The 15,633-nt window shown below is 35.8% G+C and overlaps 1 protein-coding gene across 1 annotated transcript; it reads left to right on the forward strand.

Moving 5' to 3' along the window:
* The first annotated feature begins 451 nt into the window (after positions 1-451).
* LOC148862505 (SAP domain-containing protein) lies at positions 452-10,217 on the forward strand. Its single transcript, XM_088978293.1, has 6 exons — positions 452-842; positions 5,710-5,755; positions 6,053-6,182; positions 8,521-8,600; positions 9,290-9,393; positions 9,858-10,217. Exons 1-6 carry the CDS (start codon positions 723-725, stop codon positions 9,906-9,908), a joined length of 531 nt encoding a protein of 176 aa, XP_088834419.1. The 5' UTR covers positions 452-722; the 3' UTR covers positions 9,909-10,217.
* Positions 10,218-15,633: the final 5,416 nt, after the last annotated feature.

Genomic DNA, 15,633 nt, shown 5'->3' on the forward strand with positions numbered 1-15,633 from the left:
CCAGCTTGTGGTTCCATTTGCTCATATATTCTTTCTTGTCTATATTACTGTTAGACCTTTTTTTTTTCTATTATTTCTAGTGATAGGGGCATTCTTGTCATTGTACCACTTAATGTTGAAGACCTATTTTAAATATCATTTGGGGCGACTAAGTTAGTCGAACCCCTCCTCTTCTATTCTCTCTTTATCTCCTCCTCTTCTCTTTATTTCATTTCTGGTTTGTTTTTCTTACTAAACAGGTCTGAACCTTCTTGGTTTCAGACAACTCAATCAAACCTGGGCTCAAAACAACCTAGGTCCGTAACCAATTGAAAATTTAAAATGTCTTTAATAAGATTTAAACTCATGACATCCTATTTTCATTCATTGCCTAATTATCATTAATCCACCTCTTAATTATTTTGATTAATGATTCTTTATTATACATGTATCTTCTTTCTCTTTCTCTCTCTCTACATATATATATATATATATATATATATATATATTAGTCTACTCCTGTAGATTAATCGAAAACCAAACCGCTCCTTTGTTTTCAAAAATTTATCGGATTAACTGCATTCTGCGGTGCGATTCGATTTTTCGGTTTTCAATGGACAACCCTAATTTTGACAAAACCCCAAGCTAAGCCGCTACCCTAGACAGGAGTAGACTGTCCGAAGGCAGTCGTCACTCGTCAGTGTTTATTTAGGACTGACCGCCTGGGGGTGGTTTTAGGCGCGATGGAAGGCGCATCTGCTTCACCGTCTGATTCGAGTTCCATGGATGGGGGAGCTTCCAAGTACCTTGCCAACCTTCCTTCTCGTGGCCTCTTCTCCTCCACTGTCATCTCTTCAAACCCGGTACTCTCTCTTTCTATAAAACCCTAGCTTTTTTTTTTTTTTTTTTTTTAACTGTAGTTTTCTTTTTCCCGCGCGGGGGAGGGGGGGGGTGTTCTTTCTAATACACATTTCATTCGAAAAAGATGTGTTCAACACATTGGTGATTGGACAAGAATTGGGAATTTTGTGTGTTTTGATCTTTGCTGAATAGTTCCTTTGAGTGGTTAGCACTGAGTGTTCGTTTCGGTGAGTTATGAAGAACTTGAGGGAGATTGCTCGATGTCAGGGTAGCCACATCTCATACCCGAAGAGAAACAAAGTAGATTAAGAAGCTATTTATTTCCTGTCTGGGTAAATCAGTTCTTAGGTTGTACGAATGTTTTTTTGATGTACATAAACATGTTATGATTACGCATATACATACACTCGTGCATGTCAAAGTCTGTATGTAGCATTAGATTCAAGTAATGTTATTCCGGGCAATATCAGACACTTTGTAATTGGAAATTCGATGTAGGACAAATGGAATGCCATATGATGGGCCATTGATAGAGAATTATGGGGCTCAAATCTACGAGAATGATTTTTTGCAATCTACAATGTGAGGTTTTCAGAGTCAAGAACATTATGAAAGCAGAGTTTTAGATGGCATACTGAAAGAAAAATTAGGGACGGATTTCAGAATCAGAGATGACATACTGAAAGAAAGATATTTTTGGATTATTTTTGAAAAATGGGAATATTATCAAAAGATCAGAAAAAGAGAAGGCTGCTGAAAGATATTTTTGGAATTTCTAAAGAAAAGATACAAACTTCACCTCCAAAAATGGGAGGGGAAGTAGGCAACCTACTTTGGACCATTGACAATAGCAAAAGTGTGACTCTTCGTTGGAAGATTGGATTTGGGGCACAACAAGGAGTTACTGCTCGCAGTTGAAGTTGAGATGAATATTGACTTTGCGGAGGCTGCTCATGTTGTGTCCTCGGGCTATATTGATAATGGCTTTGGGGAGCCATTTGAGGGATGTGGCTTTCCTGAGTTGGGATCCAATAATTTTGAAGGGGATGATAGAAGATTTTTTGTTGGGAGTATTGTTTGTTTGGTAGGAGGGGTAGACAAAGAGGGAGAAGAAAGTCTTGAGAGTTCAGTAAGGGAGGGTGATTTATTGGTGACTTTCAAGCTTCCGATAGGGAGAGAGAGATTCTGGTGAGTGTGTTAATGTGGGTGGATCTGAAGAAATGGGGACACGAGGGAACGAGGTAGAAGTGGTCCAGAGAGCAAAAGGGGGGAGTGTCAATTTCAGCTAGGCAGGGGAGTTTGGTGTTGATGGAAGAGGGTTGTATTGAAGAAAGGGAGGGTTGTAGGAAGGTTTGGAGGAGAGAGTAATCAAATAAATAATGACAAATATAGTTTTGTGGAGATCCAAGATGGGTGGAAGAAGTTGGTGCCAAAAATTTATAAAAGAGTTAGAAGATATAGAACAAGGTCTTTACAGAAAGAAGATATAGTTGAGGAGATGGCCTTTATAGAAAGAGGATATAGTCAAGGAGATGGAGAGTGAAAGTAAGGACTCTGATGATGGAGAAGCAACTCTTGATGAGACTCATGAAATTGAAGGGACAAATGATATGAAGAAGGTGGTGGATACAGAAGTGGAAGTAAAAAAACTTTTGGGGCTACATATTATTCGAAGGGAGGATTTTGCTAGGAAAATGTTTAAAGATTTTAAAGAAATATATCTGATGCCTTTGAAGGATAAAGTAGATTTTAGTATGGTTTTTTAAGAGATTGATGCCAATTCAAGGTCAGATTTTGATAAAAAAAAGTTAAAGTCCATTTAAAGGAGTTGGGGTTGGTTGTAGAGTAGAGGGAGAGATGGAGCAGACTTTTTTTTTGTTTGAGAGAAACATGGTCTTGGAATTGGAAAGAATTAATGATTATCAAAACTCAGAAAGCACCGAGGGATCTGAAGAAGCCTAACACTGTAAGAAGAAAAGAAGATTCAACAACCAAAAAAATTCTTAGAACAGTCCAGGTATCAAAAGTGTTTGCAAGACTAAAAGGAGATCTGTTTGGAGTTGGGCCTTCTAAGAAGGTGAAAAAATCGAAGAAAGTTTGCAGAAGCAAAGAGGTTTCTACAAAATAAGATTGTGAAGAATGGGTCAATTATGTTACTTCATTGTAGGGCTTTGTTCACATCTTGTTATTGTTTAGTGGGGGAGGTATGCTTTTTTGTATATGTTTCATTTGTCTTGTGGCTGATTTGTTTGGTTTTTTAGGGGGGGTGGAGATGGCTTTTCGGAGGTGAGGTTTGTATCTTTTCTTCTCTAGGGTGACTGCTGATCACCTTCCTTTGTATTTTCTCTTTTTTTATTTTAATATTTTTTCTTTTTATTATAAAAAAGAGATTTACAAATATTTTTGGCCTGGTAAAATGACCCTGACAGGGGTAAACAAAACTCAACTATTTTGGGGCATTGTATCGCAATGATTGTTGTAGACTGTTAGGAGTTTGGGTTAGGTAGATCTTGCTAGCCAAACTTAGGTAATACACCTCACTTTTATATGCTTTATTCTTTATTCCACATCTAATAAGATAAATGTTAACAATTAAAAGATAAATTGGATTAGTAAGTTTTCTTTAAAGTCAGCAAATGTTCTTAGAACCAGATTATTTAATACATTTTTTACTAATTAATTGATTTTGAACTGTAGCTAAGTTTCTTTAATAATTTAATTTCTAGAATTTTATAATAAACATGATGATTTCTATTGCAAGGATCTTATTAAAGCCATATACATTTTATGCTTTTAGTTTTTATCTTCTTTTAGGTCCTGGGTATTTCTCTTCTTTTGGCATGACTCTTCTCTATAAAACAAGATTAATTATCATCGTTGCACCTGCTGTGCTTAGTTTTTGCAATAAGTCTAGAGGCATTGTAATTCATGTTAAAATGAACTTTGGTTTACTTCTCTCCTTTGACTTTTACTGTAAAACAAATATCAAATATACTTCTTTGTGGAATGTGCAGTTTCTGTTTTTAAACTCCTAGGGAATGCTAGGAAGATACCTCAGTTGGGTTGTATGTATAATATTTCGAACTAGTTCTTACATGAAAAGATTCTTGGGAATCACATTTGGAGTATTTACAATTTCCATTTGTTTTTTTTTTTATCCACCTAAGTGAGCTTAGCTATTAAACTGCAAGTACCTTTTACATCTCAGTTTCTCATATTATATTTATAGTGTTGGAGCCTCAAATAGAAGTTATGTTTACTCCAATGACCCTTTAGGGCCAGGACCAAATATAATAAATATAATAAATCCTCTGGACCTCGTTACACATTCTACATATAAATATAATCCTCTGGACCATATCCACTATAAATATAATAAATCATATTTGGATATGGACCTCTGGACCAAATATAATAAATATAATAAATCCTCTGGACCTCATTACACATTCTACATATGGTTCATCCAAAAAAGGGAGATAGGAAGAAGACAGTCATGTATAGCTGTCTGGTGTTCCCCAAACAAAATGTCAACTACATCCTTTTCCTTGGAATATAAAAAGCATTCCAATGTAGCATTACCAAACATGTCCCGGTTTATTAGCATCCACATACCATTTGTTATGACTTGTATATGTCTCCTTTCTAAGGTGCTGATTCATAACTAGGGCTAGAATTTGTTGTCACTTACAGATCAATGGGAAAGAAGATTGGCAAGTGGGTTGGCAGATGGCCTTAAATTGGCTTGGGTCATGGCGTCATGCATGCATGAAGGCTGCTTGTAGGCCTCAGATTTTCTTTTAAGAATTATGTAGATTTTGCATGTAATAGTTTGTAACTTTTATTATTGGTAAACACTTTATATTCATTATCATGTTAATGAAGGCAAACACCAATGAAGAGCCACTGGAAAGAGTTGTGCTCCTTCATTAGAAATGTAAACTAAAACACCCATAAGTACTAGTTTTTTATTTATTTTTTATTATAGAAACAGAATATATATGTATAATAGTAGTGTATGCATGAACAACATTCTTTGTAAGAGAATTAATAATTTGATGTGTTTACTGGTCAAAAACAATATTAGTGTATACATGACTGGACCAGGCCAGAGTTTAGTGGTCTTTCATAGCTTAGCCCAGCCTGGACATGGCTGGGCCTACATCCTAGGTCAGGCAGTTGGGTTGTTGTGATCCCTGTTCGCAACCCTTTAAAAAATATAAAAAGGTAGAGAATAACGGAGAAAAGAAAATGAAAAAGGGCCATGACTCCAATAACATGATGCACAGATCCGTTGCAGAAGACTTTCTTCTCAAAATATCTATGCTTGCCATTTTTTCCTGGATTTTTGGACTCTGCTTTTCCTCAGCACTTTAAATCATTGTTATTATGTGGAAAATGTGATCAATGGTTGTTTATCTATCAAAAAAAATTATGTGGAAAATGTGTTATCCCTGTTTGCAACCCTTCAAAAAATATAAAAAGGTATAGAATAAAGGGGAAAAGGGCAATGACTCTAATAGTATGATGCCCAGCTCTGTGGCAGAAGAATTTCTTCTCAAAAGTATCTACGCTAGTCATTTTTTCCTGGATTTTAGGCTCTGGTTTTCCTCAGCACTTTAAATCATTGTCGTTATGAGGAAAATTTCAGTAAGCTAGGCATTCATCTCACCATTTTCTTGTATCATGTCCTGTATCCTCTTAATAATCTGTCAACCATACTTGTAATATGTGGTTTTACTTTTAGGTCATTTGATATTCTTGTTAATTGTTCTTGCTTCACGATGGTTTATACCTTTTACATTCCAAATGTCATAGTTTTGTTGATTTTGTTTATGATAATACTTACATCTTGAGAACTTCGTTCAGGGTGGGATGCGAGTATATGTTTGCGATCATGATACATCACCCTCTGGTATGCTTGTGCATCCTGATTCTTCGTTAAACTTTTCTATGTTTCCAAATCTTGCAGGTTTCCTCACGTTTTCTTGTAAATTCTGTCATTTTGTGTATCTTCTTTAAAAGAAGAAAAAAACTTAGGAGGCGGTGAAGAAGGGCTTCCTCAGTGCAATACAAAATTGCCATTTCCCCAAATGAGGCCTTAATTTCCTGTGGATTTGTTGTGTCAGCATTTTTTCATAGTATACCCCCATTTTTGAATATGTTGAATGTCAAATATGAGGTTCTCATTCTTGTTTATCTCTCTGTCTAGAGGACCAGTTAATAAAAACAAACCAAATGAACATATTGATTAGATCTCTCACGCTTAAGAAACAGAAAAGTGATTCCAGCGCAAAGGATGTAAAGGGTAAAGCTACAGCTGAGAGCACAAAAGGAAAAAGGTATTTGTTGTATTTTCGGTTGAATGGATGATGTTTGACATGCCTCTTATAATATATTTTGTTTTCCCTTCATGTGCATGTGCTATAATTGGTGTTGGTGTAAATACCCAAGGCTTCCTATTGTTTTTGGCATGCTTGCAGCTTGTGTGTTTATGAGTCTTGTAGTACCCACATTCACATTATTTGATTAAGATGATGTACTTCCTCCTTTTTTCTAAATTTATATTTATATCCTTACATGGTAAGGGATAAGGGCCACTATCTGTAGATCCATATATACCATAGTTTTGACATATTTTCATTGTAATGGTTAAGCACTGTTAAGTTGGTTTAAGATAAAGTGCTTGGACAATTTTAGATCCATATTTGCGTGGTAAGGGCCAAGGACTGTTATTTCCGTCTTAGGAAAACAAATATCCCGCTATTAGTTCTGTACAAAAATGGGCCAATGGGTGAAGGAAGTTCTGAGGGCTGAAACACTTGCCTTCTTACAGGAAGTCAAATTGGGACATTCATCAACATGAACAGATCTTATTATCAAAGGGGCCTCCCAAGTTGTGATATTTTTGCCATCTTAAAGAGGACTGTGGACCCTTGGGCCATGTTGGTTTGATAGAGAAAATAAGAGAAACAGAAAGTTGAGGGAAAGTTCCTAATGAATTTTAACTTCCCCTCAACTTTCTGTTTCTCTTTATTTTCTAGCAAAAAAATACAAAATACAGCCTTAGACGCCTGATAAGGGAAGTGATGGTATTGCCGTATTGGCAACTCATATGAACTGCTTTTTCGATTGGGTCCTTTGATCTGCCAACAGCATTGTGGATACCCTTGCAAGGGAAACTGTAGACAGAAATGATTTGATGTGGGACTCACCAGGTCCAGGTCTTGGAGTTGTATAACAAATTTCAGGTATCTTTGTTCAGATTTACCTGAAATAAAGAGCACTTTAGTTCAATTTCTAAAATCCCATTTTTGCTGCCATTTATAAAAATCTTGTAGTAAACCAACTATAATAATGCTAATTTTATTGAAGCTTGCTAGAAATCTTAGGGCCCATTCGGTTTGCGGGAATAGGGGTCTGGAATCAGAATCAGAATGGGCCATTCCAATTCCAACTGTTTGGTTGGGTGGAATCGGAATCCCATTCCCATTTCTGGTGGAATGGCATTACCCCATTTGAGGGAATGGCCATTCCCTCCCCCTCCCCCTCCCTTGGGAATGAAATCCCATTCCAATTCCCGTCTGAACCATACAGACTATGGGAATAGATCATTCCAATTCTGACTATGAACTACACGGACCCTTAGTTTTGCCAAGTTGTGGTAGAAGAGGATTTGGGAAACATATTTTCTTGTGAAGCTGTTTAGCAAGTTCCTATGAAGTTCCTCAATATTGTTAGAGAAATTGAGACTATTTGACTAGTTGGGATAAGTTCGAGCTGAGTCATGTGGAACTGAAAGGTGAACTTGAAATTGCAAGTAAAATTAATATTTGGATTCAACCTAATGGGACAACTATAGATGATAATTGTTCTCGTTAACTTATAGCCAATCTAAGAGATACAAGTGCATTTTTAAAGGGTTAGAGGGATTTCCTAGGCTATTCTACTGTCTAGATGCCAGTTGTCTTCTTATGGAACAGGCCTTGCTCTCAAGTATTTGAGATTTTTATTAAGAGAGAAATGTGTCTTCAATTGAGCTGCTATTTTGGGTATGTGTGTATGGGGGGGTACTAATGTTTTAAAATGCGGAGGTGTGGCGTGAGGCATAGTTCAGAATGTAAGAGCCGTAAGCCTCCCGAAAACAAGGAGGCTTTACGCCTCCTTAAGAGGAGGGGGATGAGGGGGAGGAAGAAGAGGAAGGAGGATCTCATTTTTCTTTATTTTTAATAAAAATCTTTTGGGGGTGCCTCGCCTGGAGGCTACCACACCTTCTAAATACTGGTGGGTACTGTGAAACATCACAGTGTTTCTTATGAATGTTTTGCTTCACATCAACAAAAAAAATGATTACCAGCATGTAATGTCCTTTGTGTGATAGTGTGGGGATTCCCATCACAAATTTGGTTAATGATGTCATGACTTATTTACCAATAATGATGTTGATAGGAAGTGAGTAGTGGGTTCGTTCTGCACGTTGCCCAGTAGCTCAGTAGCTAATGCACACAGACAGACACTGTCATAGAGTAGCTAGTAGCTGGTAATTCATTTATGAGTAGTGGGTTCACAAGAAAATGAAGTATTTATAATCATTCCTAATGCACACACAGGCAGACACTGTCATAGCTCAGTAGCTGGTAATTCATTCTTTTTCTTATTGAGTTCAATTCACGTCTTCAGGACTGTTGAAAGAATTGGAGATGGTAGAGCTTCTGTTAAGAGAGCCAACATGGCCAAAAATTCTGAAAGTGCTCGATGGGGTAAGTTGTGATAATTTTTTAGTTGCTTAGGCACTTGGATGTTCTAGATCTCTTAAGAAGAATTTGTACAACTTGAAGTATGCTCGCCAAGAATTCATACCTTAAACCCACCAGAAAGTATCATCTCTCAAAATCCAAGTACTCATACTTCTTTTTCCATAACCCAGGAAGCCTAAAATATTTCCTAAACCAAATTTTGGTTCCATAAGTAAGACACCATACATGTCCTTACCTCAGTGGTGATGCAGAACATTTTTGGTGACTTCAACATGGCAGAAAGTATGGATTGAGGCACGTAAGAACTTGGCCTCTACATTCCCGTCTTTGTTGCTAAATTAATCCATCATGATTTCCTAGGTAGATAAGTGATTTCACAGCGCTGGTGTTTGAACAATCTTAATTTATTATAAGATTTCTCCATAAAACTGTATACTAATTTAAAGAAATGTATGATGAAATTAGGTTTCTGGATTAGCACCTTGATTGTTGAATTTACTTTTCGCCAGACCATAACTTTCACTTGGTTGTATAGTAGATTAAACAGGATTTTCAGAGTGCAAAGGAAGCTGCTATGGTAGTTTCAGAGATGTGCCTTGTAGCTGCATGCCCTACGTGAACACATCATGAAGATATATTTTTTTATTTTTTATTTTATTTTTGAGATTCCTAATGGGTTGCTAATTATATAGAGGGATCAAGTACTCGTGCACCTGAGAAGGATTTACAGAGTCTGACCGTGGAAAGATTACGTGCCCTTCTAAAGGAGAGGGGTCTGTCAGTCAAGGGAAAGAAGGCAAGTACTAACATATTGTCTTCTTAGTGTATGCATGCATCTATTTTCCCCATAAAAATACGTTAGGACAATATTATGTTAATGGGATCACCCAATGGTTATCATTTCCATCTGATAAAGGATTTTTTCTGTTGATAGTTGTTACTGGCTTCCACACTCTGCCAGCATTTAGGTTATGTTTGGTTTGAAGGAAAAGGTAGGGAAAGGAAGGGAAATGTAGGGAAACCTTTACAAACCTTGTATAGGTTTCCCTGCCTTTCCCTTCCCTTTCCCTACTTTTTCCTTCGAACCAAACATAGCCTTAGCTTCTAGCCATGTCCAAACCCAGACAGGAAGGGGTTATGTCTGGTTGCTAGCCAATAGAGGAATTCTTATTTGATTCTCGCATAGAGGAATTCTTATTTATGTGCATTTATTTATTTTTTCCTGCAATCCTGGTCACTATGCCCTGGTCCTTTATGCAGGATGAATTGATTGCGCGTCTCAAACGTGATAGAGTGGATGGTGAGTCGTAGTTTTCCTTAAGAATCAACAGCAACAACAATAATAAAAAGCATTGTTGGAGTTGTTTGAGGGGTGGGGGGAAGAGGAATCTGTTATATATATGTGCGCATTCGGGGCCAGGAGGTTGTACCTCTTTTAATCTGATTTAGAAATCCGAGTCTTTTTGTTACTTGATGAACTTTCGAACTAATTTAAAACGGGGAAAATGTCTAGATCTACTGTGATGTCAATTGCTGTTATTTACATTGTAGATTTTTTTTTCCTCTTTTCTTGTACGTACTTCCCCATGAAGCCTGATCAAGTAGTATCCTGTATCCAAATGTTTTTGCGTTCCTTTCATAATGCTTTTCAGAACGTGTTGGTGTCTCATGCTTTGTGGGCTGGATGTTCAGGCCCAAGCCCGCCAAACCCAAAGAATTATATAATGTTGGGCCTAGGATGGTATCGACCTGACTCTCTGGACCTACGACCTATCCTAAGGTCTAACCGAGTAACCGGCTCTGCCCCTACTTAAAAAAAAATGCTTTGCTCCTTTTCGGAAAGTTCTATTGGTTTTGTATTGGCTAAGATCAAACTTAAGGGATGTTCTTAATTTATTTCAATGGAGAAAAAGTTTACCTGACCAGTGATTGTACTTGAAGTTGAAGCAACATCTGGTGCTACCAAATCATTGGTGGGTTCTGATCCTCGGAACCCTCGCAACAATATTTAATTTTCTTAAGCAAACACTGTTTATGTTATATACATCTGTCACATCAGTTGTATCAGAAACAAGTCCAATTGTTGTGAATAATCTAATTACCCGTTTTGTGCATAATTATCTATGCTATATGCTAAAGAGCAATGCTTTCAACCTGCTGTTCAATCAGAAGTTTGGTAAAAAACTGTTGATCCGGTTAAAAATGGTTTGATCTGGGAGGTTCAACTGTTTACCTGTTCGACCTAGTTATTGGGTCATGGATTGCACACTAAACATATATGCAAACTTTCAAATGTGTTTTGCCCTGCTTTTTTGTTAGAGAAACCATCTTTTGGCCTTGGATCTCAATTTTTAACATTTTTTATTCAAATAAAACATAACAAACTGAAATAGAAATATATTTTAAACATAAATTAATACATATATACATAGATTATGTATAGAATATAATTATACATTATTTTCTTGATATAATACATGTTTATATATGGTGTAGCATGATCTAATTCATTTTATCTAAACGGTCAAACTGGGTGACCTGTGACCCAAGGCAAAAACAGTTCAGCTAGTTTTTAAATACTGCTGAAAAGAACAATAGGAAAAAGAATGGTATGATTGAATAGAAATTGATGAGGATGAAAATAGTCATAAGTAGTTGAAAATTTGGTAATATCTAGAAGGGTAAATTATCGATTATCACAGTGTACTTTTAAAAAAGTAGTAATACTAACTTTCATTTGCTACAAAGATCCCTTGAACTTTAAGATTTCAACACTTTGCCCACTCTCTCTCTCAACTAAGGTTTAAAATATTGATATGTCCGATATGTTTGTAGGGGCGTATTGGGCATTTTGATACTCATTTTTTTTTCTTTATTTTTTTTTAAATTAATTCAGGGGAGTCGGTATAGGACCCCTCCATCCCTTGAACCGGTCAGACTTCCGATACACTCACTGTAGGGGCGTATCAAAAAGATCCTAAAATGATACGTATCGGCCGATACGGGCTGATAGGTAACGATACTTTAACAGTTCAGCTAGTTTTTAAATACTGCTGAAAAGAACAATAGGAAAAAGAATGGTATGATTGAATAGAAATTGATGAGGATGAAAATAGTCATAAGTAGTTGAAAATTTGGTAATATCTAGAAGGGTAAATTATCGATTATCACAGTGTACTTTTAAAAAAGTAGTAATACTAACTTTCATTTGCTACAAAGATCCCTTGAACTTTAAGATTTCAACACTTTGCCCACTCTCTCTCTCAACTAAGGTTTAAAATATTGATATGTCCGATATGTTTGTAGGGGCGTATTGGGCATTTTGATACTCATTTTTTTTTCTTTATTTTTTTTTAAATTAATTCAGGGGAGTCGGTATAGGACCCCTCCATCCCTTGAACCGGTCAGACTTCCGATACACTCACTGTAGGGGCGTATCAAAAAGATCCTAAAATGATACGTATCGGCCGATACGGGCTGATAGGTAACGATACTTTAACAGTTCAGCTAGTTTTTAAATACTGCTGAAAAGAACAATAGGAAAAAGAATGGTATGATTGAATAGAAATTGATGAGGATGAAAATAGTCATAAGTAGTTGAAAATTTGGTAATATCTAGAAGGGTAAATTATCGATTATCACAGTGTACTTTTAAAAAAGTAGTAATACTAACTTTCATTTGCTACAAAGATCCCTTGAACTTTAAGATTTCAACACTTTGCCCACTCTCTCTCTCAACTAAGGTTTAAAATATTGATATGTCCGATATGTTTGTAGGGGCGTATTGGGCATTTTGATACTCATTTTTTTTTCTTTATTTTTTTTTAAATTAATTCAGGGGAGTCGGTATAGGACCCCTCCATCCCTTGAACCGGTCAGACTTCCGATACACTCACTGTAGGGGCGTATCAAAAAGATCCTAAAATGATACGTATCGGCCGATACGGGCTGATAGGTAACGATACTTTAACAGTTCAGCTAGTTTTTAAATACTGCTGAAAAGAACAATAGGAAAAAGAATGGTATGATTGAATAGAAATTGATGAGGATGAAAATAGTCATAAGTAGTTGAAAATTTGGTAATATCTAGAAGGGTAAATTATCGATTATCACAGTGTACTTTTAAAAAAGTAGTAATACTAACTTTCATTTGCTACAAAGATCCCTTGAACTTTAAGATTTCAACACTTTGCCCACTCTCTCTCTCAACTAAGGTTTAAAATATTGATATGTCCGATATGTTTGTAGGGGCGTATTGGGCATTTTGATACTCATTTTTTTTTCTTTATTTTTTTTTAAATTAATTCAGGGGAGTCGGTATAGGACCCCTCCATCCCTTGAACCGGTCAGACTTCCGATACACTCACTGTAGGGGCGTATCAAAAAGATCCTAAAATGATACGTATCGGCCGATACGGGCTGATAGGTAACGATACTTTAAACCTTGCTATCAACTGGATTAATCTCAACTCATAACATCAAAGTGGAGATTTAAATCTCCTACTTACCTCTTCACTCGTGTAACAATTTGCACCAAAACAAGATTTTCCAGCTTGAGTCGAACCGAATTTTTTCCCCTTGCCATACAGAGTTAGTCAAATGCAAATTTGCGATGTTCGATTCGCATGAGAAAACCCAATCAGTCGATTGTCAGTTGACACTAAACTAGTCAAGCATATGGACGCAAACGAACCAGGAGGAGTTTTTTATTCTTATAGACTCATTATCTAATGAAACGTTGTCCATACATGTGCTAGATTAAATCCAAATAGTACAAATGAAAGAATATTCACGCTCACGCACACACCACAATTGTTTACATTATCAATTGAGGCTTACTATTATTTCGATTATGATATAGGAAAAATTGATCAATAAGTTGAAATTATAAACATGATAACGAATCAGGTGCAATTTAAGTGGATATTTATTGGTCAAAAACTCTTTTCATATCATAGATTTTCACTTATCTTATACGTTGAATTCACCGTTTCCAAAAAGGGACCTGATACCATCATCATTTTGCTGCGAAACTATGGACGCCCACAGTTTCTCATGCCTATCAGTTGCGTCTGATTGCACCTCAAGTGGAGGAAAATTAATGTTTCTTGTGAAATAATAAATCCAGCCGGAAAATGAAACATTAAGAGCACATAATCTTTTGGAGCCAAAAGCTATGGGAGGAGTTGCTGAAAAGTGAAAATGGATGGGATTATATTTATACATGGCTTCCTTCCGCTGCAACCATGGTCGCAGAATAATCCAATGACCCCTAATGAAATATAAACAGGATTTTGCAATAAATTTAAGGCATCACATTAACTAGAACGGTGTTTGGAATTAATGTCATTTTCTAAAATATGTTTTCTCAAAAATTAGTGTCACACATTGTTATGTTGTTTTTCTCATAACATTTCTCAAAAATTACTGTCATATAGGTGTTTTTCAATCTCATGTCAGTATATTATTACTAACAACAGTAAAAAGACGGATATTTTTTTTTTCAAGCCATACCTTTCTCTAGAAATGGAGCAATAGCATTGATGACAAACATCTACTAGAAGGTCTTTGGATTGTTCTACAACCACGGTTGCAGGTAATGTGAATTCCCCTCTGCTACTCTCTGACTTCGACCCCTAAAGACATGAACACAAGAACCTTTTTTTTTTTTTTTTCCATTTTATAGCAGTCCAGTTTTCCATTTGATGCTTGGCGTGTCCATATTTCATTTAGGGTTCATAAGCTAGTGCTGTTACAGTTAGCGATGTCCATGAAAAATCGAAAAAACTGAACCGAACTCAGAAAATTGAATCGGAAAATACAGTTAATCAAACCAATTGGTTTGGTTTCGGTTTGGTACTTTTGAAAAACCAAAGAATCGGTTTGGTTTTCAGTTACTCCAAAAAAAATGATGGTTAACCGAACCGATTGGTATATATATTTATATGTATATTTTATATATATATTTTAAATATATGTCACATATTTTTTATATATTATATATAAATATATATGCATTATATATATAATATATACATATATTATATATCATTTATTATTTATAATATAATATTATACATATATTTATATAATATATATTATAAATATAAAAATCAAAGAACTGAACCGGTCAAAAACTGAAACCGACGGACCAGTTAACCGGTGGTACCGATTCGGTTTCGGTTTAGAGAAATTGAAAAACCGATAAAACTAATTCAATTTGCAAAAATTGTCAATAATTCGATTAATTGAACAGTGGACACCCCTAATTGCAGCTGATGTAAACTCCCAAACGTATCCCAAAGTTTTTTGGTTGGCTTGAAAGTCAAATATCACGGTTGAGTCGGGGATTGTCATAAAGATTTGAACCAAAAGGATTAATGGTTAAAAAAGATAGAAAAGAAAATTATTTTCTTTAGTTACTATTCATTTTTTCAAAATTCATTTGTTTAATGGCCATTTACCACTTTATGCGCAACCAATGAACCAACACTCTATATGCTTATTTTACTCCATTCAATAGACCTTTTCATGGGCCAGGTCAGGCTTTGTATATGTATCAATAGAATATACTCAGGCCCAAGCCCGAGCCCAGCCCTCATATAAAGTTTGAAACCTGACCAGAATTTTTTTTCTTTTTTATTCAATAAAAAAAGTATTTTATTTACATTAAAAACCTTCATAACCCAAAAATAATAAACATCTCACTATAACTTGGAAAAAAAGAACAAAGAAAAAATATTATATATATATATATATATATATATTTATTTATTATTTAATATATAGTATCAAATTGGACTCAGACTCGGGCCAGACTTTTTTGAGAAAACCCGAACCTGACCTTAAAAAATTGGGCTTGGTGCTTTAAGCCTGAACCTATGGGCCCAAAATTATGACCAAGTTCAACTTAAAATGGGCTGGGCCAGCCCGTCGGGCTAACCGGCCTATGAACAAGTCTAGCAATCAAGCATCATGCGAACTGGATGAATGAACACATGGATGATCTATAGGATCTCTCTGATGGGTGGCCTGT

Source organism: Nelumbo lutea, chromosome 3 (genome assembly GCF_056320005.1).
Source record: "Nelumbo lutea isolate HS-2025 chromosome 3, American lotus-T2T, whole genome shotgun sequence".
Taxonomy (NCBI): Eukaryota; Viridiplantae; Streptophyta; class Magnoliopsida; order Proteales; family Nelumbonaceae; genus Nelumbo; species Nelumbo lutea.